This window comes from Gastrolobium bilobum, unplaced genomic scaffold (genome assembly GCF_033153095.1).
Source record: "Gastrolobium bilobum isolate Gb01-03AN ecotype WA unplaced genomic scaffold, APGP_CSIRO_Gbil_v1 utg15136, whole genome shotgun sequence".
Lineage (NCBI taxonomy): Eukaryota > Viridiplantae > Streptophyta > Magnoliopsida > Fabales > Fabaceae > Gastrolobium > Gastrolobium bilobum.
In genome coordinates, this window is record NW_026895502.1 from 46,333 (window position 1) to 73,230 (window position 26,898).

The following is a 26,898-nucleotide window of genomic DNA, read 5'->3' on the forward strand; positions in this document are numbered from 1 at the left end:
AAAAAAGAAGTGGGGCTCGTCTAAAATAGGCCCCGCGCACACCGGATAATCACCCGCTGGGAGCATATCCACCCCACTGGGGTCTCCAACCGGAAGCTGGGCCACGTCAGCAGGAGACATCGTGGACCGCAGGCTTAGGACCTCGTGAGTGACCCAATTCTGGACGTCGGACTCCTCCATTGCCGTGGTCCTGGAACACGAAGGGTGAGGATCAGTACAAAAATCATCCAAATCCGATCTAGGACTTTCGAGATGTGACGACAATGAGCATGGACTCCACGAAAATGGGATGGAGCTTTCAGAACTGCTGACGAGGTCAACAAATGGTACCCGACTTGCAGCAGAGTCATCGAAGCAAGAAGGGACGACTGATTCAGGAAAACCTAGCTCGATCGAAGAAAGACTGGAGGAGCTATCGCTCAAACCAAGGGGAGGAATCCGATCCAGAACGGTTCTCGAACCCGGAGCCACCTGGGAGGACGGCAGTATATAGGACAAAGGGACGGGCTCGGGTGAGGAACTCATCCTAGGCAGTGAAGGATCCGCTAAAGGAGGCTGGTTGGTGGAAAAACTAAGTTGGCTTTGATGACCTCCTCCTACCCGACCTCTCCCTCTCCTACCAAGACCACCTCGGGATCTCCGACGACTTCCCCTATGACCACGGAGAAGCTGTTGAAGCTTCTCCTCCTCAGTATACTCTTTACCAAAAAGCCAGTACTGGACCGACCTAGGCAATCGCCTCACTACCTCTTCCCTCACTTCATCACCTCGGCCAGAAGCCTGGCCAGAAGAAGAGCTAGGGGCACTCATCACGAACCCCAAACAACACTCCGAAGAGGGAAACAGGAAACTGGGGATTCGAAAGGACGGAACGTAAAAACCACCCTCGCTTCCAATGAGGACAACTATTAAATTCAACTTAAACCAAGCGAAAAACAAACTTATAAAAGTGAAGGAACGTGAGGGTACCTGAATATGGAAGTGAAGATGATGAAGACTAAACTCAAACACGCGAAAACCTTCACTGAAATTGACAAGAGCTCCAAGAAAGTTTCGAAGGCACAGAACCAGAAAAGGAAGAAGAGAGCCCAGGAGAAACGAAAATCGTATACCAGTTGAAAAGCTGGTATTTAAAGAAAAAGTAAAGTCATAGGCCAGGGGAAAAATGCAAACCGTTCGAGTAGCCATCACTTCTGCACGCATTCAATGTGCTCAATCATGACCTACACAAGGCTCAGCATAGCACACTCTGCACGATGCACGAACCACCAACGAGCGTAAAACGCGTGGATCGTCGTAACCATCACAGCAGGCGTGACACGAAAGGTCAGGCAGATGTGATGAGGCCTCGACTTTCGAGCTCCAATGGCGCCATGAAGTCTCAAATCAAATAAAAGGTCAACCAAAAGATCATAGCCAAAGGTCGCAACATGACCGAGAATGTCAACTCGGTCCAGCACAATGAAATTAAAACTCAGAATAACGATATCCAAAATCTCAAAATGAGCTCAAGTCGCATCCGACATGCCCCCACTCGACTATACATACAAACATCAAGGAAGATCAAAGGGCATAACGCGTACGATCTTGACGAAAGCAACTCCGAGTTAGAGCGCAGACTTCAAAAACTCGAAATTCCAAACCCGAGATCAATGAACTCGGACAAAACTGAATCCGAGGTAACACAATAGCACCTCGACATCCCGAACCTCGGAATACCGAGCTGGGGGGCAACTGTTATGGATATGAATATATCCCAACTACCTATCAGAATATCTGGTGAGATACAGAGTCATCAACATCTCAACAACTCCAAACAGCCAAATAGCACAAGATAAGGATCACATCCCAACAGAAGAGGAGTTGAATCCTACTACAATTGGGAAATCTCAAAAGGCCCAAGCCTAGGAAGGTAATCCTATAAATAAGAGCCTAAGCACCCCAGGTAAGGACTCAGAACTCATTTACTACTTCTGCCCACGCTGTGCACTCACCCACCTCTTGGCTATAAGCCTATTGCTTGTGCGCAGTGATTGGAACCTCGGCTATAAGCCTAGTATTCAGTTGATATACACTATCTCTGAGCGCATACCCTACGGTATAGCAATACGGTCTATCCAGGACCTAACATTGGCGCCGTCTGTGGGAACAATAAATTTCGACCCCCATTCCACGATGACGAACACCCGTTCGACATCTAACACCGCCCAAATAACGCCGCATCAATCTCAGTCTCAACCCTATGGCATGCCTCAACACCAATCTGCATTGGAACAGCTCCAATTGGACACGAACCCGGTGCTGGTAGAGGTGCAGGTCGGCGAGGTCGGCACTCAGGGACCAACCCCCAGAACCCAACTCAATACGACAGCGGCCTCAGTTCACCCACCTCCACACAGTGAGCCATCGCGAGACGTGACCACGATGGCCATGAATACAATCCTTCAAAGGTTGCAAGAGATGGAGAATAGATTCCTGACCCAATAGCGACTAGATTCCCAAAGAATGACATTCGAGGCCGAACTGAGAAATCACAACGTGGAAGGCCAACCCGGAGGAACCGGTCAGGTCGCAAGCGACGGACCTCGGCATCAGAATGCTGAAGGCGTCCAACACCAGAATGCTGAAGACCTCCGACATCAGAATGCTGAAGGCCAACCTGGAAGAGATGGTCGTGCTGTTGATGGTGGCCCGCGACATCAGAACGCGGCCACAACTGAAGGACACGCACAGAATGTGCAGATCCCAAACTTCGACAACGACCAGAATGGTGGAGGCCCGAACGACAACCATGACGAGAACTACCTAGATGATGAGGAGGCTAATGATAGCCCATTCACTGAGAGGCTCATGAACCTGGCTATACCTCCAAGATTCAAGAGCACCAGAATACCTCAGTACGACGGAAGTCAGGACCCAGAAGCCCATTTAGCGGCTTTCAAGACCGAAATGTTGTTCAACGGGATCACTGGACCTATTAAGGCCAGAATCTTTGAGACAACAATGACTGGTCAGGCGATGACCTGGATAACCAGGCTCCCCAGGAACTCAATCGACTCGTTTGAGGACGTAGCCCGGACTTTCCGACTGAACTTTGCAACAAGCAAGGTGCATCCAATGCCGGCCTACGCTCTGGGAAGAATTCGGCAGAAAGAGAATGAATCGCTGAGGAAGTACCTCGACAGGTTCAAGGATGCCGCCCTCAAGGTCTGAGGTTTAACTGTAGCGGTGCACCTTCACTTAATCATCTCGGGATTAGATGGTGACTCTCCACTTGCGAGATCAATCTATAAGAACCCGGTGAATGATCTGGAGGGGTTCCGACGAAGGTCGGATAAATACATTGATGTGGAAGATATGCAAAAGGTCTACGTCGAGTCTCGAGGACGTAGTCCGACACGTCGGAGTCCGAGTAAGAAAAATAACAAAGAACGGGACCAGAAAGGATCCAAAAAAGGGAAGGATTCTCACGATAAGAGGTCGGACGATCGATCTCCAAGAAGGAAGTATGATGATTCCACACCCCTGAACATGTCCAGATCTAGGATATGGAAAGAGGTGGCCCAGACCGAGATGCGCAACGTCGAGAGACCTCGACCACTCAAAGCCAAGAGCGGGATGGACAGAAACAAATACTGCGCTTTCCATGATCAAAACGGTCACATCACGGACGACTGCTGGGACCTTCGAGATGCTATTGAAAAGCACGTCAGAGAGGGGAAGTTGAAGCAATATATCATCCGAACACAGGGAAAGAAAAATAATAAGCGACGGCAAAGAAGCCGAAGCAGAAGTCGAAGCCCGAAGAGAGAAGACAGAAAGGATCAAAGACAAGACCGACCTGCCAAAGGCAAAGAGGTCGATGATAAGGACGAGGCCTTTCCCGAAGCCGAATTCGAATGCAACGTGATAAGTGAAGCTCTAGGTTGGGGAGGAGACTCGGCTAACGCCAGAAGAATGTACCTAAAGGAGGTCATGTCTGTAAGAGACAAGCCGACCTTCAAAGGGGAAGACAGCAAACCTGCACCACCAAGACCGTTCTTCACTCAGGAGGAACTAGCAATGGTCGTACCCGGACACACTAACGGATTGGCGATCACTGGAGTGCTAGTCAATTGCCGAGTGAAGAGAATATTTATTGACCACGGAAGCTCAGCTGACATAATTCTCTGGGATGCTTTCGAGAGGATGAACCTGGATGAGAAAGACTTGAAACCATGTGTCACCGAGCTGGTCGGGTTCAACGGAGCGGCGTCCCCTCCAAAAGGCTACATCGACCTAAAGTTGACCTTGGGCACGAAGGACTCGTTTCGAGCTGGAAGGGTTCGTTTCGTCGTGGTGGACACCTCGTCTTCCTACAACGAGATCATTGGCTGGCCTACAATCCATGAATGGGATATGCTGATCTCCACTAGACATCAAGCATTGAAAATGCATGGGATGAACAACGAGATCGTCACCACAAGAGGTGATCAAGAAGAATCAAGAAAGTGCTACTATGAGACTCTACGAGTCGATCATGGAGGTCCATCATCTCCACCTCGGCTTAAAGAGGAAGGAGTTAAGGACCAATCACTGAAGGCATGTGGAAGCGAGGTCAACTTGGTGGAACTCGACGTGAGAGAGGAGCTCCTAGCACCTCGTCCAGAACCCCAAGGAGAGCTGGAGGATGTCGATTTTGCGGAGAACGACAAAGGGCACACCAAGCTAGGAAAAGGCCTAGATGCTGACTTCAAAGAGGAACTGGTTTCCTTCTTAAAGTAAAACCGCGACGTATTTGCGTGGAAAGCCTCGGAGATCCCAGGGATAGACCCAACTTTCTGCTGCCACAAGCTCTCAACGTTTTTCAAGGGCAAATTGGGAGAAACCTAGATGTATACATCGACGACATGATTGTCAAGTCGTTGCACATATCGGCACACATAACCGACCTCAGGGAAACTTTTGAGCAACTGAGAGCTCGCAAGATCAGGCTGAACCCGGCGAAATGAGCTTTTGGGGTACCAGCTGGAAAATTTCTGGGCTTCATGCTTACCAACCGAGGAATAGAAGTGAACCCCGACAAATGTAGGGTCGTCCTTGAAATGAAGCGGCCCGAAAGCAAGAAAGAAATCCAACAGCTCACAGGACGTCTTGCGGCCCTGACCAGATTTTTGCCTAAATCGGCAAAGAAGGCTTTGCCTTTCTTCAAGCTCCTCAAAAAGGAAGCCGAGCTCGGATGGGGAGAAGAATGCAAAAATGCATTCGAAAATATTAACAGTTGCCTGGCCACACCTCCTGTACTGTTGAAACCAGAGCCCGGAGAAACGTTGATCTTGTACTTATTAGTGGGGGAAGAGGCCATCAGTGCCGCCTTGGTACGGGAGACAGACAAAGCACAACAGCTGATCTACTTTGTAAGTCGAACCTTGCAAGGATCTGAGCTTCGTTATCAGAAGCTCGAAAAAGTCGCATTTGCGCTGCTTAGCACAGCAAGGAGGCTCCGACCTTACTTCCAGGGTCACCGAGTCATTGTGCGAACAAATCAGCCCATCAGGCAAGTACTTCACAAGCCGGACCTAGCTGGAAGAATGATCAACTGGGCTGTCGAGCTCTCTGAGTTCGACATATCATATGAGCCTCGGCAGGCGATCAAGTTTCAAGCACTGGCCGACTTCATCTTGGAGCTAACCCTATCCAATGAAAAGGGAAAAGGGAATGAAGATCTCTGGACAATACATGTTGATGGATCCTCGAACTCTAAGGGGAGTGGAGCTGGGGTGATCGTTGAGACCCCGGAAGGAGGGTCCATAGAGCATTCACTTCACCTGGCATTTCCGACCTCCAACAACCAAGGTGAGTATGAGGCGTTCATTGCCGGGATCGTACAAGCGAAAGAACACATGCCAAAATAATAGGGCGACGTCCTATCCAAACTCGCCAGCTCAAAGGGCTCAAGAAATCATCGCACTGTGATACAACAGAGCATCCTGGAGCCGAAGTGTGTCATGGTGATAACCGAGACTGAGGATTGGAGAAGGCCAATAATGGCCTACCTGGAAAAAGGAATCCTGCCAGACGAAACACAAGAGGCCAGAAAACTCGTAAGAAACTCGGCCTGTTTCACCATAGTAGAGGGGAAACTCTACAAGAAGGATTTCTACACACCCATGCTGAAGTGCCTAGGCAAGAACGAGGTCTAGTACGTGCTGGCCGAGATTCATGAGGGCATAAATGGGCATCACATGGGAGGAAAAGCCTTGGCCAGAAAGGCACTAAGGGCAGGATACTACTGGCCAACTATGGAGGCGGAAGCGAAGGAGCATGTCAAAAGATGCGAACAATGTCAGAAGCATGCGCTGATCCTTCGCGCACTCCCAGAAGAGCTGCAAACTATCACGGCACCATGGCCGTTCTTCAAATGGGGAATGGACCTACTAGGACCTTTTACTGCGGCTGAAGGACAACTCTAGTGGTTGATCGTGGCTGTCGACTACTTCACCAAGTGGATCGAGGCTGAACCCCTCACCACCATTACCTCGACAAGGATACGGAGATTCTTTGAAAGAAACCTCATCAGCCGATTTGGGCTTCCTGCTGAGATCATCATAGATAACGGAACACAGTTTGCTGACAAAAAGTTCCAAGAGTTAATGACCGACTTCAAAATCACACATCGGTTTGCATCAGTTGAGCACCCTCAGACTAACGGACAAGCCGAGTCTGCCAACAAGGTGATCATCAACGGTCTAAAGAAAAGGCTCTTTGAAGCCAAAGGCAATTGGGTTCAGCAACTACACCTCGTCCTATGGAGTTACAGGACCAGTGCCCAATCTGCCACGGAAGAAACCCCCTTCAAGCTGACAAATGGGTGCGAGGCCATGATCCCGGTTGAAATCGGTGAGCCGTCCTGGAGGAGGGTGCAGAGGTTACAAGGAACCGAAGACCAAAACAAGGAAGCACTCCTAGTAGAACTTGACCTACTTGATGAATGCAGGGAAAATGCCACATACAAGAATATGATGGCAAAGCGGCTAGTAACTGCTAGATTCAATAAGAAGGTCAGACCTCGGTCATTCCAGGCCGGCGATTTAGTCTTAAGGAAAGCAGACATCGGCAACAAAAACGCCAGAGATGGGAAGCTCGCTGCAAACTGGGAAGGCCCTTATAAGATCAAGGATAATCTGGGAAGAATAGGCCAACACCTTGGAAACTATCTCCAAGAAACCAGTAAAAAGAACTTGGAACGCGGACAAGCTGAAAGCCTACAATAGTTAGAATTATTTCTACGTAAATAAGACGAGCTATTAAGCTCAGTCAGTAGGTAGATTTATTTCGAAGCAAATAAAATGAGCTTCTAAGCTCAGCTGTTGTAAAGAGATGTCGTTGGAAATGAAAATAAAATGAGCAGTTATTTAATTCCTGTCGTTTATGCATATTGATTTCCACGCAAGTAATTGAAGCCTCAGGAGCTTCGCGACTGAAAAGGAATAAAAATTTTGTTGACGAACGAAAAGTAATCCTAGATCGTCTAACAAAAAACCTCGGCGATTCATAAGTCGAATATGACGAGATCATAATGGAACTTCAAACATATAAGTAAAGAGAAGTAAGCAACGATCTCGGCAAAAGAAAATTAAAACATAAGTTGTAAAGCCGACCCAAAGCGGCAATTATGTTCAGGCAAGAAAATAAAGGGGCTCAAGGGCCCCATAACAAGGTTACAAAATGAAAGTCAGCATTCCGACCCCTTCATCAACTCATGTGAGGAGAAACAGCTTCATTAACCTCGGCTTCGGTCTCTTCATCATCAGAATCTGAACCCGGAGTCCCAGGAATGATAGCATCGTCCTTCACACCATAAGAAACGTCCATTCCGTCAATAATAAGACCAGGGTTCAGAACCAGGGCTTGAGCAATGGCATTGGCAAAGGCCCCAGTAGCTGCGTTCATGATTATGGCCTTAGCCTCGTCAAAGTCGGTCTGCAGCTTATGGATCTGGGCATCCTTGTCGATCACAGACTTGGAAAGAGCATCTTTATCTACCTTTAGCTCTTCCGCCATAGCATTGGCCGACTCTGCAATTTTCTTTGCCGCCTCCAGCTCCAATTCAATTCATGAACCCACTTCTCCAACTCGGATTTCTCTCCCAACATCCCCTCCACCCTAAGAGCAAGGGACGAGTTGGAGGCTGAGGACAAATCGAGTCTTTGATGAAGGTCTTGGAACGACTTGAGCAAGGAAGACGCCTTCAGAGAATCCTCTTCCAGACGGATTAATGTGTTCCTCATCTCGGAAGTAAAGGACGAAGAGCCCATAAATTGTTGAGGAGGCTTCAGCACAGCCCTAAGTCGGTCTGAGACACCGACCTTCCACAACTCTCCAGGTTCCAAGACAATCAGGTCTCCCTGAGGAATGGAAGGAGGAGGAGGAAGTGAAGATTGCGAAGATGTAAAGAGGGAAGCTGAAACATCGGTTAAAATAACCTCGTCAGTGGCCGAACTATTGCCCTGTCCAGCATCAATCCGTCGTCCCTTGGTAGACTCAACCTCGGAGGAAAGATCTACTTTAGCTTTCCCTTTGGAATTCTTTGGCTTGGGCAAAAATTTCTTGTATTCCTCGCTCATGATGCTAACTGCAAAGGATTTTTCAAATGTTAGAACTCAAATCACAACACATATCGGACAAAAGTCGTAAAAGAAAGCGACATACCAAGCTCACAAAGGAGGTCCTCTCCAAATTTATCGACAATCCGACTCAAATCGATAATGCTGAATTTCCTGGCATAACTAACCAGGACAGACGCCGCCAGTCTCTCCGAGTCGGAAAGGGCATCTCCAGGAGTAGCGTAGTCCCTAGGACGCCGTTGATAGTGACTCTGCGTCCAGTAAAGCTCGAACCGACTCGCCAGGTCCCCATCGTCTCTCCAAGACGAGGGAAACCACGGTAAGTAGTCCGAACGAGCTACTACCCTGAAGTAGGCGTCCTTAAAACTCTTAAAAGATTGGGAGTAGGGGATAAAAATACCCCGATTTGGAGTGCCTCGAAAAGTCACCCAACCCTTTCTCTCCTTAGCCTCGGCCCCAGTCCGGGCTGTATACACATCAAAAAAGTATAGAAAGAGGCAAACTGTACAAGGAAGACAGAGGTAGGCGCAAACTTGTTCAAAACCCTGGATGAAGGCCCAGGAGTTGGGATGGAGTTGGGAAGGCGCAACCTGAAGTCTACGAATTACAGCCATCTGGAACTCGGTGAAAAGAAACCGAATCCCTAACCTAGTGATCAGATCTCTACAAAGAAAAAAGAAGTGGGGCTCGTCTAAAATAGGCCACGCGCACACCGGATAATCACCCGCTGGGAGCATATCCTCCCCACTGGGGTCTCCAACCCAAAGCTGGGCCACGTCAGCAGGAGACATCGTGGACCGCAGGCTTAGGACCTCGTGAGTGACCCAATTCTGGACGTCGGACTCCTCCATTGCCGTGGTCGTAGAACACGAAGGGTGAGGATCAGTACAAAAATCATCCAAATCCGATCTAGGACTTTCGAGATGTGACATCAATGAGCATGGACTCCACGAAAACGGGATGGAGCTTTCAGAACTGCTGACGAGGTCAACAAATGGTACCCGACTTGCAGTAGAGTCATCGAAGCAAGAAAGGACGACTGATTCAGGAAAACCTAGCTCGGTCGAAGAAAGACTGGAGGAGCTATCGCTCAAACCAAGGGAAGGAATCCGATCTAGAACGGATCTCGAACCCGCAGCCACCTGGGAGGACGGCAGTATGTAGGACAAAGGGACGGGCTCGGGTGAGGAACTCATCCTAGGCAGTGAAGGATCCGCTAAAGGAGGCTGGTTGGTGGAAAAACTAAGTTGGCTTTGACGACCTCCTCCTACCCGACCTCTCCCTCTCCTACCAAGACCACCTCGGGATCTCCGACGACTTCCCCTATGACCACGGAGATGTTGTTGAAGCTTCTCCTCCTCAGTATACTCTTTACCAAAAAGCCAGTATTGGATCAACCTAGGAAATCGCCTCACTACCTCCTCCCTCACTTCATCACCTCGGCCAGAAGCCTGGCCAGAAGAAGAGCTAGGGGCACTCATCACGCACCCCAAACAACACTCCGAAGAGGGAAACAGGAAACTGGGGATTCGAAAGGACGGAACGTAAAAACCACCATCGCTTCCAATGAGGACAGCTATTAAATTCAACTTAAACCAAGCGTAAAACAAAATTATAAAAGTGAAGGAACGTGAGGGTACCTGAATATGGAAGTGAAGATGATGAGGACTAAACTCAAACACGCGAAAACCTTCACTGAAATTGACAAGAGCTCCAAGAAAGTTTTGAAGGCACAGAACCAGAAAAGGAAGAAGAGAGCCCAGGAGAAACGAAAATCGTATAGCAGTTGAAAAGCTGGTATTTAAAGAAGAAGTAAAGTCATAGGCGCGAATAGGGAAAGGCTGCAAACCGTTCGAGTAGCCAGGGGCAAAATAGCGAAATCACTTCTGCACGCATTCAATGTGCTCAATCATGACCTACACAAGGCTCAGCATAGCACACTCTGCACGATGCACGAACCACCAACGATTGTAAAACGCGTGGATCATCGTAACCATCACAGCAGGCGTGACGCGAAAGGTCAGGCAGATGTGATGAGGCCAAGCCCCGACTTCCGAGCTCCAATGGCGCCATGAAGTCTCAAATCAAATAAAAGGTCAACCAAAAGATCATAGGCAAAGGTCGCAACATGCCCGAGAATTTCAACTCGGTCCAGCACAATGAAATTAAAACTTGGAACAATGATATCCAAAATCTCAAAATGAGCTCAAGTCGCATCCGACATGCCCCCACTCGAATATACATACAAACATCAAGGAAGATCAAGGGGCATAACTACGATCTTGACGAAAGCAACTCTGAGTTAGAGCACAGACTTCAAAAACTCAAAATTCCAAACCCGAGATCAATGAACTCGGACAAAACTTAATCCGAGGTAACACAATAGCACCTCGACATCCTGAACCTCAGAATACCGAGCTGGGGGGGCAACTGTTATGGATATGAATATATCCCAACTACCTATCAGAATATCTGGTGAGATACAGAGTCATCAACATCTCAACAACTCCAAACAACCAAATAGCACAAGATAAGGATCACATCCCAACAGAAGGGGAGTTGAATCCTACTACAATTGGGGAATCTCAAAAGGCCCAAGGCTAGGAAGGTAATCCTATAAATAAGAGCCTAAGGACCCCAGGTAAGGACTCAGAACTCATTTACTACTTCTGCCCACGCTGTGCACACACCTACCTCTTGGCTATAAGCCTATTGCTTGTGTGCAGTGATTAGAACCTCGGCTATAAGCCTAGTATACAGTTGATATACACTATCTCTGAGCGCATACCCTACGGTATAGCAATACGGTCTATCCAGGACCTAACAGCTTCCTTCTCCGAAAGGAAATTGGTTAACCAGTTGAAATCAGCAGCATTGTTGAGCCTCATTGCCTATTTGAGCCACATGAACACCGCACTTGGAGTGGTTGCAACCAAGTCCTTTCTTGGGGAGGTACATAACACTAGCTCTTGTTACTCTAAATAATATGCTTTACACACAGAGAGAAGTAGAGGCATTTGTTGATTCAGGGTAAAACTTTTTTCTTTGCCAAACAGATCACTACCTTATTTGGTCTGGCAGAATTTAATCCCAGATAGTAAGTACATAAAACTTACTCTATAATATAACAAGCTGTCTCTCCTTACCTTACCCATATTATGATTCTAATATACAATTTAATGCGTTTTTTTAATAAGTAACCCTTCACGCAATAGTCTTTTTGAACTGAAGTGTGGATATTGTACAATCTCATTTTTTTATTCTACCTTGTACTAACTTAATTTCACTAGAAAGTGGGGGCAGTGAGTATCGAATTCGTGAACCCATTGTCACATAGGCTCTGATGTCATGACAAGAAATCATTTCAACCTAATAGCTTAAGCTATTATGGGATAGACCTTTCATAATTTTATGTTATATCTTTCTAACATTTTTTAATAATTCCTTTGAATAGGTTACCTGTTCATGCCTTTCTCAAGACTCTTTACGCTCAACCTGGGATAGGCTGCTATGACTTGCTTACTGCACTAACTGGTCTAAAGTCTTTGGCCAAACTATATGACTTATTAAAGTTTGATTTTAAGCACTGGACACATTTTTACATAAATAAACTATCCAAGGTTTCTGAACTTTTCAGGTAAAAATTGCTGCCTCAATTCGTCAACCGTTGATCTATTCTTGATGAATGAACCTCAGTCAACATCAAAAAAGAACTTGGTGCACTTGGCTCAGAGTAAGATTTTCCCATCTAGCTAGCTACTTAACTCATTAATGGTGTAATGCATTTAACTACTTTTATAACTGAACAAAGAAGCTTCTAACGTGATGTTATAAATTTGCAGTTGTTAGACGTGGGGTTGTGGCAAAATTCAATTATGTGAGACCAGATTATAATATTGTGCATTATGGAGAATTAATCCCTCCAATTTATAACCTTTCCAATATTCCCCATGACCTTCCTCTTTTCATTAGTTACGGTGGCCAAGATGCACTTTCTGATGTTCGTGACGTTCAGAATTTGCTTGATATACTTAAGTTCCATGATGTGGATAAGCTAAGTGTCCAATTCATCAAGGACTATGCTCGTGCTGACTACATTATGGGGTACAACGCCAAGGACATAGTGTATAATGTTGTTCTTTCATTTTTTAATCGTCAATTTAACACTTGAACTAAATCTTAGGAAGCATCAAGTTGTAAGAAACAAATGTCATATAATTGGCCTAACACTGAGATCAATATAAGTTATATTTGTTGAAGATTATCTAATGAACAATTACTGTAACGCCTGACAACTTGCAAGGATAAACGATTGTCCTCACATACTAACACGAGACTTTTCAGCGTGCTTTGTCCTCGCTCGCACACTTTCCAGGAAAACTTCCCAGGAGGTCACCTGTCCCAGAATTACCCCAAGTCAAGCACACTTAACTATAGAGTTCTTCCGTTCTGGACTACCGAAAAGTAGATGTATCTTGTTAGTATGGATAGTACCAATTAATTCTTATAAGCTATTCCCAATTTTACCATCTCATACCAGCACAGTCTCTGGAATCCCTCTCTTTCGAGTGTTGATTCGATTCATTCATGTACCCCCGTCGCTGGAAGCCTGTCAGGAGCCGCTCTTTGTCCATGCCCTTTCGCACCAGCGATCACTCCCTGCCCTCGTCAGCGCCCAGGATGTTACATGCCCTCCAGCTTCCGTGTGGTTCGTCCTCGAACCACACCGTACTGGAAGAGAGGCCCTGCTCTGATACCACTGTATCTTAGAACGGAAGAACTCCATAGTTAAGTGTGCTTGACTTGGGGCAATTTTGGGACGGGTGACCTCCTGGGAAGTTTTCTTGGGAAGTGTGCGAGTGAGGACAAAGCACGCTGAAAAGTCTCGTGTTAGTGTGTGGGGACAATTGTTGATCCTTGCAAGTTGTTAGGCGTTACAATGGTATCAGAGCAGGCCTCTCTTCCAGTACGGTGCGGTTCGAGGACGAACCAAGTGGAAGTTGGTGGGCATGTAACATTCCAAGCTCTGACGTGGGAGGGGAGTGATCGCCGGTGCAAAAGGGAATGGGCAAGGAGCGGCTCCTGACAGGCTTCCAGCGGGGAGTTACATGCATGAATGTATCGAATCGACACCCGAAAGAGAGGGATTCCAATGACTATGCAGGTATGAGACTGCACAGTTTGGGATAGCTTATAAGAATTAATTGGTACTACCTATACTAACAATATGCATCTGCTTTTCAGTAGCCTGGAACGGAAGAACTCCACAGTTAAGCGTGCTTGACTTGGAGCAATTCTTGGATGGGTGACCTCCTGGGAAGTTTTCCCAGGAAGTGTGCGAGTGAGGAAAAACACACTGAAAAGTCTCATGTTAGTATGTGGGGATAGTCATTGATTCTTGAAGTGGCCGGGCGTTACAATTACACAAGTAATGAAGTATCTTAGGTTATTTGTTTTGGTATTCCAAATGGCTGTGCTTCTATGATATTGCATTGTAATGCAGGGGCGACAAGCAATTTGAATTAACTATCTAACATTAACACACATGGATGAGAAATATATCGGTGGAAAGACCCAATACCGAAGAAGTAAAAATATGGATGGTTTCTTTCATACCCATAAAACATAAGATTTGCTAAATTATTTCAACAACGACATGGATTGTTTTAAGGCTTAGGAATTCTACTCTACATCTAGGGATACATATAGAAAAACAAACAAATGAGGATAAACTTGACTTGCTAGCTGCTAATACAGTTAGTTCTATTCACTTCCAGCTAGCTAGTTCCTTTCTGCTAGACTCTGTAGAAAAGCAATTATATTAAATAGAAGAAATATGTTGCTTAAGACACGTGCAAATCTAACATAGCCGATGATCTAATCATGTTCATATATAACAGAAGCAATTAGATTAAGTGTGAAAAAAATAAGTTATAAATACCTCCCTCTATTGCTTTCTTTGATTGCTCCAAAAATAGGTTGAAGTAGTTTGGTGAGTTTTTGTGAATCTTCTAAACTCTAGCTCTTAGGCACAGATGATATATAACAATAATTCAAAGGTCAGTTCAGGGACCCCAAAGTCTAAAGCTACAACATATATAGACTCTTACCACCAAGCTGTCAATTAATAGTGATGGGCTCAAAATATGGGTTATTGGGATTTTTTAGCCGTTGTAAATGAATGTTGCTGAAAAAGTGTGGAAGTGGATGGATACTATTGCTGAAAATCAGTGGACCACATCTTTGAGTTATTCCTCAATTTGTTACCGAGAATAAAGGCACACTAACATTCTCCCACTTGGTCCACATATCCGTTCATATATTATAGTAAGAAACAAAATACATGAATCACGGCGATAGGTCCTATAATATGTAAGAGTATTATCTTTCATGTACTATACGACATTATATTCCTGATTCAGTGATTATGTTTCATAGGTGTAACTAGACATCTGTGTTGGATATTTGTTATACCCCAATTGTTTAATTGATTTAAAATATGTTTTGATGATTACAATCAATTTAATGTTAATTTAATTAATAATATTTTATTGTCTTGAAATTACTAATGAGCTGATTGTTTGAGATTTCAGAATAATATTTATTCTGATTTGAAATAGTATTCAAGATAATTGAAGATTGCATGAAGATTGAAAAAGATATGGAAGATATCATGAAGAGAGAAAAAAACATAGGATCATTATTCAAGATAATTAAAGATTGCATGCAGATTGGAGAAGATATGGAAGATATCATGAAGATATATAAAAGTATGGAATCAAGTATAGATTAGGAAAGATTTTATCTTTTTAGATTTCATGTAAGAGAAATAAAATATTCTTTGCCAAAGATTTGATTAGGATTGCATTGGATAATAGATTAAGATGTTATTATTATAAATAGGGCTCATTGCATATTATTTCAGTGAGGAGAAAAAACAAGAGGAAAAAGTACAAGAGAGAAAAGAGAGAAGAATATACAAGAAAGAAAAAAGAGAGTTAGTTTTTCAAAATTAGGATTCTTTCTTGTGCATCAATTGAAGAGCTTTCTCAAGAACATTCATTCATACATTCATCCTTTGGCAAAGTGAATATTTCTCCATAGGAATTCAGATTACCTATATGCTTAAGAAAAAGAAGTACTGAGGTAAGTCATTTAATTATAAATTTCTTCTTGATCTTTTTGAAGGTCTATACTGGGAAACTTGGATACCAGCTCTTGTGCTGGGAAACTGGGATACCAGCATGTCTCTTTTTCTTAGAAATTGAGAGTAAGTTGAGAACCCTTGTGTGATAGGGTTTCGGAATCCTAAAGGGTTAGGGTTTCGTACTGGGAAACTAGGATATCAGTTTGGGAATTTGTGTAAGGGGTAGACTAGAAAACTAGGATACTAGAGAACTTTTTGTACACAAGTTTCATAGTTGAGTTGCCCGTCGAATTTCAGTATTCGATTTTAGGGCCCGTGATTTTTCTTCCCTTTTGGGTTTTCCACGTAAAAACTATTGTGTTAATATCTCTCTACCCTTATCTTGATTTATTGCTTTGAGTTAATTTTTAATTAGCGAATTATTTTATAAACTCAATTCACCCCCCCCCTCTTGAGTTCATGTGGGACCAACAATCTGGATATGCTCTCACCCCACCCCACACTTAATTAAAAGCTAAAAGATCCGATACACCCATACACACACAAACAAACAACTATATGATTCATGAGTTGTAGATAAGTCTGTGAACTCGCACCTAAAAAAAAGGTTAGCAATGAGCATGATGACATAGTAAGGTGTACGTACGTGCTCTTCAAAGTAACCAAAAAGTGTAATGAAACATTCAAGAACTCAAGTACTTGAAGTGGACAAAAACTATATCTAATGTTTAGGTTCTACATAAATATAAAGCTGAAATGCAATAAGATAGTAATTCCGAGAATGACGAAAAAGGAAGATTTTCATGCATGAATAAAGAAATTGAGAAATAATAAATACTAAAAATAAATGAATAAACAAAAAATAAGAAAATAAAGAAAAAAACATAAATACCTTTGGGTGCCGGGAAAGAAATTAAAACCATGAGCTTTTTCCAAATGCCATGCCTTACTAGACAACAATGAATTGCAGTCCTGTAGGAAACTTCTTGCATTAAAGCTATTTTTATTTAAATTTCAAATCAACAAAATTCTCCTTTCCCTTTTTATATTTTATTTTACAGAACATTTTTGATTTCTAGCAGGTTCTTTGGGAGACGATCCAAGTTGCCCTATCACTACAAAGCTAAGCTCGATAATTTGCGTGGGTTCAACAGTGCACGTCAAAGGATCCATTACATTAAAACTCAAATATGGTCGAGCATGTGGTTTGTCCAAAAACAAATTCATTGGGTCAATTAGAACCTACCCAATTGCAACTTTATGATATTAAAACTAAGGACATTGTTTTTCTCCTTAAACATGAGAGGATAAATTTTCTTACAGACACATGTTTGAGGTGGATCCCATCGTTAAGAAATTTAAAAAAAAAAAAATTAAAACACGTAAATCGATGTAGGTGGAAATACTTTCTCCAACAACATGAGAAAGTACATCCCCTATAACCAAAACTCAAAAAAGCCCAACTTCTCACCTCACATTTCCACCATCGATCCATGGCTACCTCATCTTCCTTCACCAACCTTTTCTCTTTTTTCTTACCACCAAAGCCACAACCCCCCCCCCCCCAAATTACTCTATCTCCTTACTTCACTTGTTTTCCATCTCATAAACAGAAATTCAGTGACAACTTGGTGCCATTGGTTCCCCAACTTGATGATCACTCTTCAATTTCTGCTACTATTATTGCTTCATTAAACTTGTCCTATGTGACATGCCCCTTATTTGTACATGCAAATACCCTCTTTTTTCGATCAGCTTACATTGTGCAGGTGGTTATGGATGGCAACGAGCTAGAGGAGAGCTTCTCAACGGGTTTTGAAGAGACGTCATGAAAGCTGGTGTCATACAAGAGTGCAAAAGGAGAAAGTTCTTTGAGAATAAATAGGATGAGAAAAAGCACAAGTCTCATGAGGCTGCTAAGCGTAAAAGCAAAAGCAGGTACCTTATTAGCATCCCTTTCATGTTCATTGTTGTGAACACAACAAGTATACCAGTTTTTCCAAGTAATAAAGTGATGAGTGGGAATCATTCCCACAAGGACTAAAGGCAAGAAATAATTCATCGCTTTTATCTAAGTTGGACAATTCAAAAGTGATTTCAACTGGTAACCAATTTTTAATTAAAAATTTAATTAAATATGCAAACTAAAGAAATTAATTTAAAAGATGAACTTGAAATTATGAATAAAAATGCAGTTAGATTTACTTCACCTTCAGTCCCCCTTAATTGGTTTAACCCAATTCAATAACTTTCTATCCCAATTGTTTCAAATAATTCACCATCTAAGAATTAATTGATTAAATCCTGATGTCTTTGTTCTTTAACTCTTTAACCCAATGAGAATCCTAATGTCTTAAAAAACCCTTTAAATTAAGCCTTAAGCGCGATGAATTACACAAATTTGCAATTCCTACAAGTCTATGTCTAAAACATGCAGGAATTGGTGTTCTACCCCCGTCTAGATTAAAATCTCAATATGTCTATTGTGAATCCTAATCCTCTTTATTCCTATATGATTGATCAGGTATACAAGAATTTAAAAATATAAATCAAAGTAAACACAAATAACTTGAGACAGATTATTATTGAAAAGAAATTAAACCAAAACAAGGATTCATGTCGGATTCATATCCCTTTTTTTGTATAAATGTGGAAAGCAAAACTACAAATCTCTAATCAAACGGGGCCAAGAAACGCCCCTAAAGTCATTCTCCCAAACCCCAATACACCCTTGAGGAGGAGCCTCTAACAAAACAGTCTCTCATCCTAATGTATGAGAAAAACCCACAAGCCAATCGGCAACACCATTTCCTTCCCTAAAAGTATGAACAAAATTAATTTGCCAATCTAAATTAGTCATCTGTATAATCTTCCTAATTAGGCCAGCATGAGGATGACATGGGGGGCATCCAGCTGTGATCATATCCAGTGCAACTTTGAAATCTCCTTCAATAATCACTCTTCTGAATCCCTTGTTCCAAGAAGTTTGAAGCCCCAATACCCCAGAGCTCTGCCTTAATAGAACTTCCAGCTCCCAGATTCCTTGCAAATCCCAGTATCCAGTGACCCGAATCGTCCCTTAAGACCCCCCCACAGTCACTCTGCCTATTACCTCTCAGTGCAGACCCATCAGTATTAACCTTTATGGACCCAGAAGGAGGAGGATGCCAATGAATAAACCTCTCAACCCGAGGCTGGACCTGAAGACCAGTACCCTTGAGCAACTCTTTTGCATCTACAAAATTCAGCAGGTATGTACGAGCTGCTCTGACCGTCCCTTCCACTGTGGAGCTCTTGTTTTCAAAAACTAAACTATTTCTTTCTCTCCAAATGAACCAGCAAGTGATCCCAAAGAGAGTGCATCCTTTTATACCCCCTATCATACTGGACTTAGGAAATTAGCCAGACATATCTGGCTTAAACAAAACGAGAAAAAAATTAAAATAGATGATGCAAATAAGGAAAGCATGATGGTTGATCGCCACTGCAAAGCTTTGATCTTCCTTCAATCTTCATCTTGAGCTCTAAAAAATAGGATTCTTCCTCTGGTCTCTGCGTTCCTTTTCTTCAGAATGTGCAAGAATCAATTTTGCTTCCAAACTTTCATCTTTATATTGAGGAAAAAGTTTTCTTAGAACCTCCCAATCAAATCCTTAAAATCTTTCCTTTTATATTTGTAGGAAAACTTTCCTTAAAAATATTCAATAGAGTATTCAATAAGATATTCAATCAATTATATGTAGGGATGTGCAAAAGAACCAAACCGATCCATAACCAAACTGCTCCACATCTTAAAAACCGGTTATTTTTAAAAACCGGTTTCATATGAAACTGCATTTTGTTTTATAAACTGGTTATTTACCAAACCATAAAAATAATTGGTTATCCATGGTTATCCATAACCAAACTATTTTAAAATTAAAGAACAAATAAGTATTATCTTTTATCCTTAACATTAAAATATGAAAATTACATAAATATGAATCAAATACTAACAAAATTTGGTAAGCAATACTAACAAAATATGAAAATTACATAAATATGTCTCAAATACTAACACATTTTTTTTTGGTAAGCAATACTAACAAAATTTATCTAAGAAAAATATTCCGTCAAAATTTTTGACAAAAATCATATTACTTAGAAAATAGAGACGACAAAAATTTCATAGAAACTAAAGACGGAACAAGATTTTGTCATAATCACTGACATAAATTTTTTAGGGAAAAAATATTTCAATCAAAATTCTTGATAGAATCTAAATTCTGTCGGAACTTTCGACAAAAACAATTCTGTTAAACTTTTCAACGAAAAATGATTGTGTATAAAAATTTGACGGAACACATTTTCATAAAAAATATTGACAGAAAATAATTATGTCAAATTTTTTTACGGAAAAAATTTCCGTCCAAATTTTCGACGAAAAATATTTCCAACAAAACACATTTACAGCAAAAATTTTGACGAAAAATATTTACGAAAAAAATTTTGACGAAAAATATTTCAAAAAAATTTTTTGTTGGAAAATATTTCTATAAAAAATTTCGACAGAAATTTTTTTTGTCAAAGTTCTTTACGGAATCTAAATTCCCTACAATCATTTCCCTCAATTTTTTTGACGAAAAATATTTTTATAAAACATTTTGACGAAAAACATTTTTGTCAAAAATGTTTATCGAAATATTGTTGGTCATAAAATTTTTACGCAAATTTTTCATAGAAATATGCTCTATTGAAAATTTTGATGGAAATGTTTTTTATCAAAAAACTTGACGAAAATATTTTCAACGAAAATTTTCGATGGAAATGTGTTTCATTAAAAATTTCGACGGAAATTTTTTTGTCAAAAAGTTTAACGAAAATGTTTCTGTCGAAAATTTTTGACGAAATTTGAATTCTGTAAACAATTTTGATAAAAAAAATTTCCGTCAAAATTTTTTCGAAGGAAATGTATTACGAGAAAAATTTTGATAGAAATATTTTTTCGTCAGAAATTTCGATGAATATGTTTTTTTGTGAAATATTTTGACGAAATTTATATTTCGTAAAAAAATTCGACAAAAAAAAATTTTCGTCCAATTTGTTTACATATATGTTTTTGTAAAAACAACGTGAACAATTTCTATAAGAATCATTTCGTCCTGAGAGTTCCAAAACAATAAAGATTCTTGCAAGAAATAGTTGGTCAACTACCTATAACCGGGAGAAACAAACGATTACTTATAAAAATAGTACAATCCATCAAAAATCGATTTTGAATTTGTTAAAAAATGGTTTATGGTTCATAACCGGTTTTACCGGTTTTAAAACCGGTTTGGACAAATTAAAAATCGGTTTTTAAAATAAAAATGGTTCGGTTTAAAATCCAAACCGTTTAAAAAGGTTTGGTTTGGTTTTTGACAATAACCAAACCATACACATCCCTAATTTATATGATTCAAAAATTCAAAACAAATCCACTTGAGCTTTACAATTTGAGCTCTCTAATTTACCTTTTTATTAAACTGAAAATACCTGCAAAATATGAGAATATTACTGGTAGTAAGAAAATACTTTAGTTACACTTCTCACATCTTTTGGTTATTTTTAAATTAGTTTCATGCTCATTTTAACTTTTAATACATAATAAATTGGAGGCTACTCATTCATCCCTTTTCTTTTGGTTACCTGACACTAATTAAATAGCCTTTAGTTCAGTAAGATAAGTGGTTTTTGTGAAACATGACCAATAATTCTTATGTTTCTCTTGTTTTGAGTTATGAGAGTAACTTTAATACTTTAAGGTTTTTATTTTTATAAGGGTATTGCACATAAGATAGTAGTCATGACTGTAATTGAATCTTGGTTATAATGGGATGATACTATGAAAGTGCCCCCCACCATATGTTACAACTTTAAATTCGAGACCATGTTTTTATATGCTCTTTTTGAAATTAAGTAATTAATTTTACTTTTTATCAAATCTATGGTATTATATTATCTAAAAGCATGATGCGAATTTATTTAGTTTCAAAGTTATATTGTCTTATGTGTTCTGAGATTAGATAGTTCCCTTGACAAAGATTATTTGACACTTGTCTGGCTTAAATTATTTTCAGGCGCCCTCAGTTGAGATCTCCAATGCAGAACAAGCAAGATGTTCCAACAACCAAGAAGGAAGACGATGTTGATAACTGGGATATGCCTGAAGGAGACAGTTTAAACATTTGACTAAAATGATGCCCTACATTCTGTACGATTCTTCACATTTTGCTGTGAGAGATTTTTTCTGCTTGTAAGTTTGGTTAAGTAAAATTAGTTTTTTGGACACAATAAGTGTATTGTTCAATTTACATTTCATTTGATATTATGGAATTTGTTCATTTGTGCATCAAAATTTTGTTCCGCCCTTGATTTGCTAAAATCTTTGCTGCTGTCCTGTTTTTGTTTTTGCTTTTCTCTCCTCTTGCCTCAATTTAGAATCCCTTTATGATGTTGAATTTACCAGTCATGTAAAAGTTTCTTGTCAGATAAGAAAAATAAGTAAGAGTTGCTTAGTAGGGTAATTTGTGTTAGGAGAAAATGTCTCTTCTATGACAGTGAATTATTCTTGGTATTGAATTCACTAGTGAAGCATCTTCAAAAGGAGAGAGGGTAACCTGTTCAAAGGCGATGGAAATTAGAAAAGCCAATTGTTTTGAATTTTGCTTTTGTTTGGACTTTGGAGTATATCCGTGCCTGTGGCTGTAATTGTGAATGCTGTTTGTTTGTTTTAGTGATTAACTCCTCAGCCTTTTATTTTATTTTTTTAATTTCTTTTTATGTCTATGGTTTCTCTCCATGCTTGGCTTTTTCATCAACATGAGCTGGACATATACTGAAGTTATTCAGAACGGGGTTAATTAACTGATCATACTATCATTCAACACTAATTATTGGGAACTTAGGTTTCTTCTCCTATGGAGTTACTGAAATCCTTGACTTCATTGGAACTAGACTGAATGATATAAGGGTGAGACACAGGGTATTCAAGCTAGGACATAGTGAGTTATTATCAGCATCTAGGTTGTTTGTCAGTGACCAAAAAGCTTAGTCATGATTCATGAAGAACCAAGGCAGGTGGTGTGAAAATATGTTTGGGTTTCAGAGGAAACAATATGCTTTTTAATTGGAAAGGAAGAAAATTGTTATGTTAATAGCTTGAGCCTATAGGTTAGTTTTAACTGCTATGTAGCTGTGCTTAAGGGAAGAAAATTTGGAAGAAGTAGGATCATCAGGTAGTTCTGAATCAGCCTCAAGTTCAGACTTATGGAGAGTACATTGATAAGGTGGGAGATTTCATCACTTCTATCACCAAATGCAAAGAAAAATTGTCTAAACCAAACAAAATTGATAAATGGTTTTTTTATGCTTTTTAAAATATTAATTCTTTCTAGACACTTGAGAACTATATGTGGTTCTAAGTATATTTTCATCTCAAGCACTTCTGTGGCCACCTCAAAGCCATTTTGTCCGAAGCATTGTCCCCTGATACACGGTTTCTAAAGCGGATCCAATCATCAAGAACAATCCTCATGTCATGAACTTTGCTTCTGAGGTCATTGCAACAGTTGGCATGGATGGTATAAGCCTCCCTCAACATATCCTTATTTAGCTGACAAAATCCACCAAAATAAGTTGAATTTACAAGCTTAACACGGAAGCCAAGAGCTTTAACATCTTCACTTTGCATTATAGTTGTACATAAGGAATCTTCATCAAGAGAGTTTGGATACAGAATATTGGTTAATTTCCAGTACTTGAAGAATTCAAACGATATGATATTTGCCTTCAAGTAGAAGATTCCCCCATCATGCATGTAACCTCCACTTTGTCCATCACTTGAGAAATTACATGAAATTGTGAGTTCATACACTGGATTGAAGTGTAAAAATGGACTTCTAAGCCACAATACATCCGCGTCCTACAAAACAAAAAGTCACATGAAATTCAAAGTTGATTAATATTAATAACCCTTCATCCATCATTTTCTAATTCAAGCTGATCAGAATCAGAACCCTCACCGTGAAAATTATGTTATAACCCAATTCAACCACTTCTAACAAAACATTGTTTCTTCTCCAACTATATGCATTATGATCCTGGGTTGTGTTGGATTGTCTTTTGGTGGTAAAATAATGTGCAAAGGGGATGCAAGGCCCTGCAATACTCAAAAGCTTGGGGGTCCATGGTTATGATCACCAAGTGATTCAACAATCTTTGGGTACCTTCACCAGATTTGAAACTTTGTAGTAAAACTTCAAGGATAGATCCTGGACTTGCCCTTGATTCATCTACCATGGTTAGGATAACTTTTCTGTCTGACATGGTTGCTCTCCTCAGCACTTGAATCAATTCTTGTTTTCGTGAGTGATACTTATAAGAAAGTATATGACAAATTAACTGGGGAGAACCTCAAAAATCATTATGAGAATTTAGTTAATAGAAAAATGTTTCTCCAGAGATAACTTATTTGTATTTATTTCCTCAATAAATTAAAATATAAAGATTATTATAACTCTGAAATAAATTAAAATTACAAAAATATTATAATTTTCATCTCAAACAACATTGTATTGGACACACTGCAGATTACTTATCAGTAATGACGACAGAAAAAACGAACTCTTATTAATATATACTCTTATTTGATATGCCAGGGATCAGTTTTCAAAAGTTTTGTTACAAGTTCATTTAATCATGTGTTCTTGCACTATTTTAAAAGTTTAACTACAACCTAGCCAAAAAAAAAAAAGTTTAACCACAATATCAAACTCTTTGGATAATGTACCCAACACAAAATTAAATGATAAAGTGGCAAAAAAAAATTAACACACATTGTGATTAATATTAAGCTACGTGTAACAAAAAGAGGCAACAAATTAAAAAGGATTTCGAGGGTCTTATCTGAATTTCTACTGACCAAGTGACTAGTAAGTCAAACAAATCAAATCACAGTAGCGTCATCGAATATGAATCACTGACAACAACCGATAGCGTTATCATTTTTGTTGGTCATTATGACAGTTGATACTATAATAACAGTATCATTTTCATATATAAAAATAGAGAATAATATTTTTCACATAGGGGATAAATTTTATTTTTTTACATATATAAAAGTTTGTAAGATTTATATTTTTCCACATAATTTTATGTGTGTATAGGAGATAAAATTATCTTTTATAATATAAGAAATATCAATTCCATAAAAATAATAACATAACAAATTAATCGGATTCATATATTTAAGTAAAAAACTATTGGACATATTTATTTACTCAAATATGCTGTTGAGCGGTCCAAATTGCCCCAATACACTTATAACGAAGACAAAATTTGAAGTGCACGTGCTTTGTTCTTTATCATCATCCACTTCTGTCACTCATTTCATATGATTCGTAGAGCCCAATAAACCATGTAAGATAATTTTTCATTATGAACATGTTGGAGTAATTTAATGTTTGGATTAACTTTAACTTGTGGATAATGTTATTTAACACAAGCAGTTAAAATAGAGCTAAAAAAAATCAAAATTTTAAAACATTAATAATTATATCAATCAACCAAGTGAGTGTAAATTCATTAAGAGCCTTTCCTTCCGTGTTATATAATTGTGATTAATTAAATAATCATTCACTTTTTTAGATATTAACGATGCAATTAATTTTATTTTAATTTCATCAATCAAGAGATAGATAAGTACATCAATTGAAATGATACGCAAGATTTACATAAAAGACTCAATTGAGAAAAACAACGAATAAAATCAAGGAAGATTTTTATTATAGGAAAGAAATTATAATCTCTCTCCTAACATATTTGTTAGAATAAATATTTATAGATTAATTTCTCTTATATTAAAAAATACACATTATTGGAAATAACGCTCGAGATATCTGGTTTTTTCTCACTAAATTGGGATATCAAGAAAAACTCTTGAACTTGAGATTTTGAAATTTGGGGATGCTTAAAACAACAAGACATGAGTTAGGGCCTGTTTGATATGACGTATAAAGAATGATAGTATAAGCTTATACTATATGTTATCACATTTTCAGTTGTTTGGTGTGACCATCGTATAGTATAAGCTTATACAGCATAATTCCTTAATACATCAAAACGATTTATAACTTAATCCGGCCAAAGGTGAGGGATAAGGCCTGATAAAAGATTGATGTATTAACATTTTTGACCAATGTAATTCTCAAAAATTAATATATTATTTTAATATTAATTTATTAAAATAAAAATTAATTTTCCATATATTAATTTTTAAAATATTGAATATTTTTAATTTTATAAAAAATAATTTATATTTTCGACACAATGATCAATAAATTTTTATAAAAATTAATATCATATGACATTTTTTGAAGAATTATATAAATTCTTTATTAAAGGATATTTTTATTAAAAATATTTATTTTTATCCTATATAGTATTATACAGTGCATTACCAAATATTAGATGATATTATTTTATACAATATTTTATTTTATACAATACCGTGTCAAACGCTAGATAGTATTAAAATTCAATCAGGCCTTATATTATCAGACCTTAGCCTTATAATTATAGGCCGAAGGATTTGTTATTCATACTGTAGCTTTACGCGTTTCAGCGTTGCTACACCGTTTGTGCAAATTGATTGCAATCAATTTGCAATTTCGACCTGTACCGTTGGAATCTATAAGCCTTCTATGTACCCTTTGAGGATAATGTTACTGTATGGATGGTACCCCTAGCTGAGGTAATGACCAGGCTAGAGGGTATTGCTCCAAGTATAAGCAAGCAAATATCAATGGTGGATAACAAGTATATGGCTTAAGATAAACGGGCATAATAACAGTACATAAACGATAAGATTTTGCCGTGCCCATGAGGGCTATTTATAAGGAAAATGGTATGGGTTGGTGAGGTGGGGGTCAACCCTCCTTGGGATGCGCTCCCTTGATGGTAGTGTTAGGCGCGGTAGGCGCTGCCACAATGGCAGCGCTGCACCCACTGCATCAGGCGATGTTAGCACTGAGCAAAGGGGTAGATTCCTTTTGCGGTGCTTATGGCGATTGCCTTTTGTGGTTAATGTCCCAAGGTGGGACATTTTGGTGCATCTCTTGGACGTGC

General features: G+C 39.8%; 1 protein-coding gene and 2 pseudogenes across 1 annotated transcript; 2 read left to right on the forward strand and 1 right to left on the reverse strand.

Annotated features, from left to right (window-relative positions):
- Positions 1 to 12,783, forward strand: part of LOC133314191 (triacylglycerol lipase 2-like) — a 29,249-nt pseudogene extending 16,466 nt beyond the window's left edge.
- Positions 12,784 to 17,246: 4,463 nt separating this feature from the next.
- On the forward strand, positions 17,247 to 22,825 carry LOC133314219 (small ribosomal subunit protein bS21c-like; annotated as a pseudogene).
- Positions 22,826 to 23,203: 378 nt separating this feature from the next.
- LOC133314229 (uncharacterized protein At4g15970-like) lies at positions 23,204 to 24,072 on the reverse strand. The gene is made up of 2 exons (XM_061515670.1): positions 23,974 to 24,072; positions 23,204 to 23,695 (listed from the first exon to the last, which is right to left on the reverse strand). The coding sequence occupies exons 1-2, from the start codon at positions 24,070 to 24,072 to the stop codon at positions 23,204 to 23,206; spliced, it is 591 nt and encodes a 196-aa protein (XP_061371654.1).
- Positions 24,073 to 26,898: the final 2,826 nt, after the last annotated feature.

What these genes read in the sequence shown, in the direction of transcription:
- LOC133314229 (XM_061515670.1), bottom strand. Translation starts at nt 24,072, where the DNA reads ATGGTAGATGAATCAAGGGCAAGTCCAGGATCTATCCTTGAAGTTTTA. An exon ending in AAAGATTGTTGAATCACTTG is followed by an intron (nt 23,696 to 23,973) that starts GTGATCATAACC and finishes TTTGTTTTGTAG; the next exon opens with GACGCGGATGTATTGTGGCT.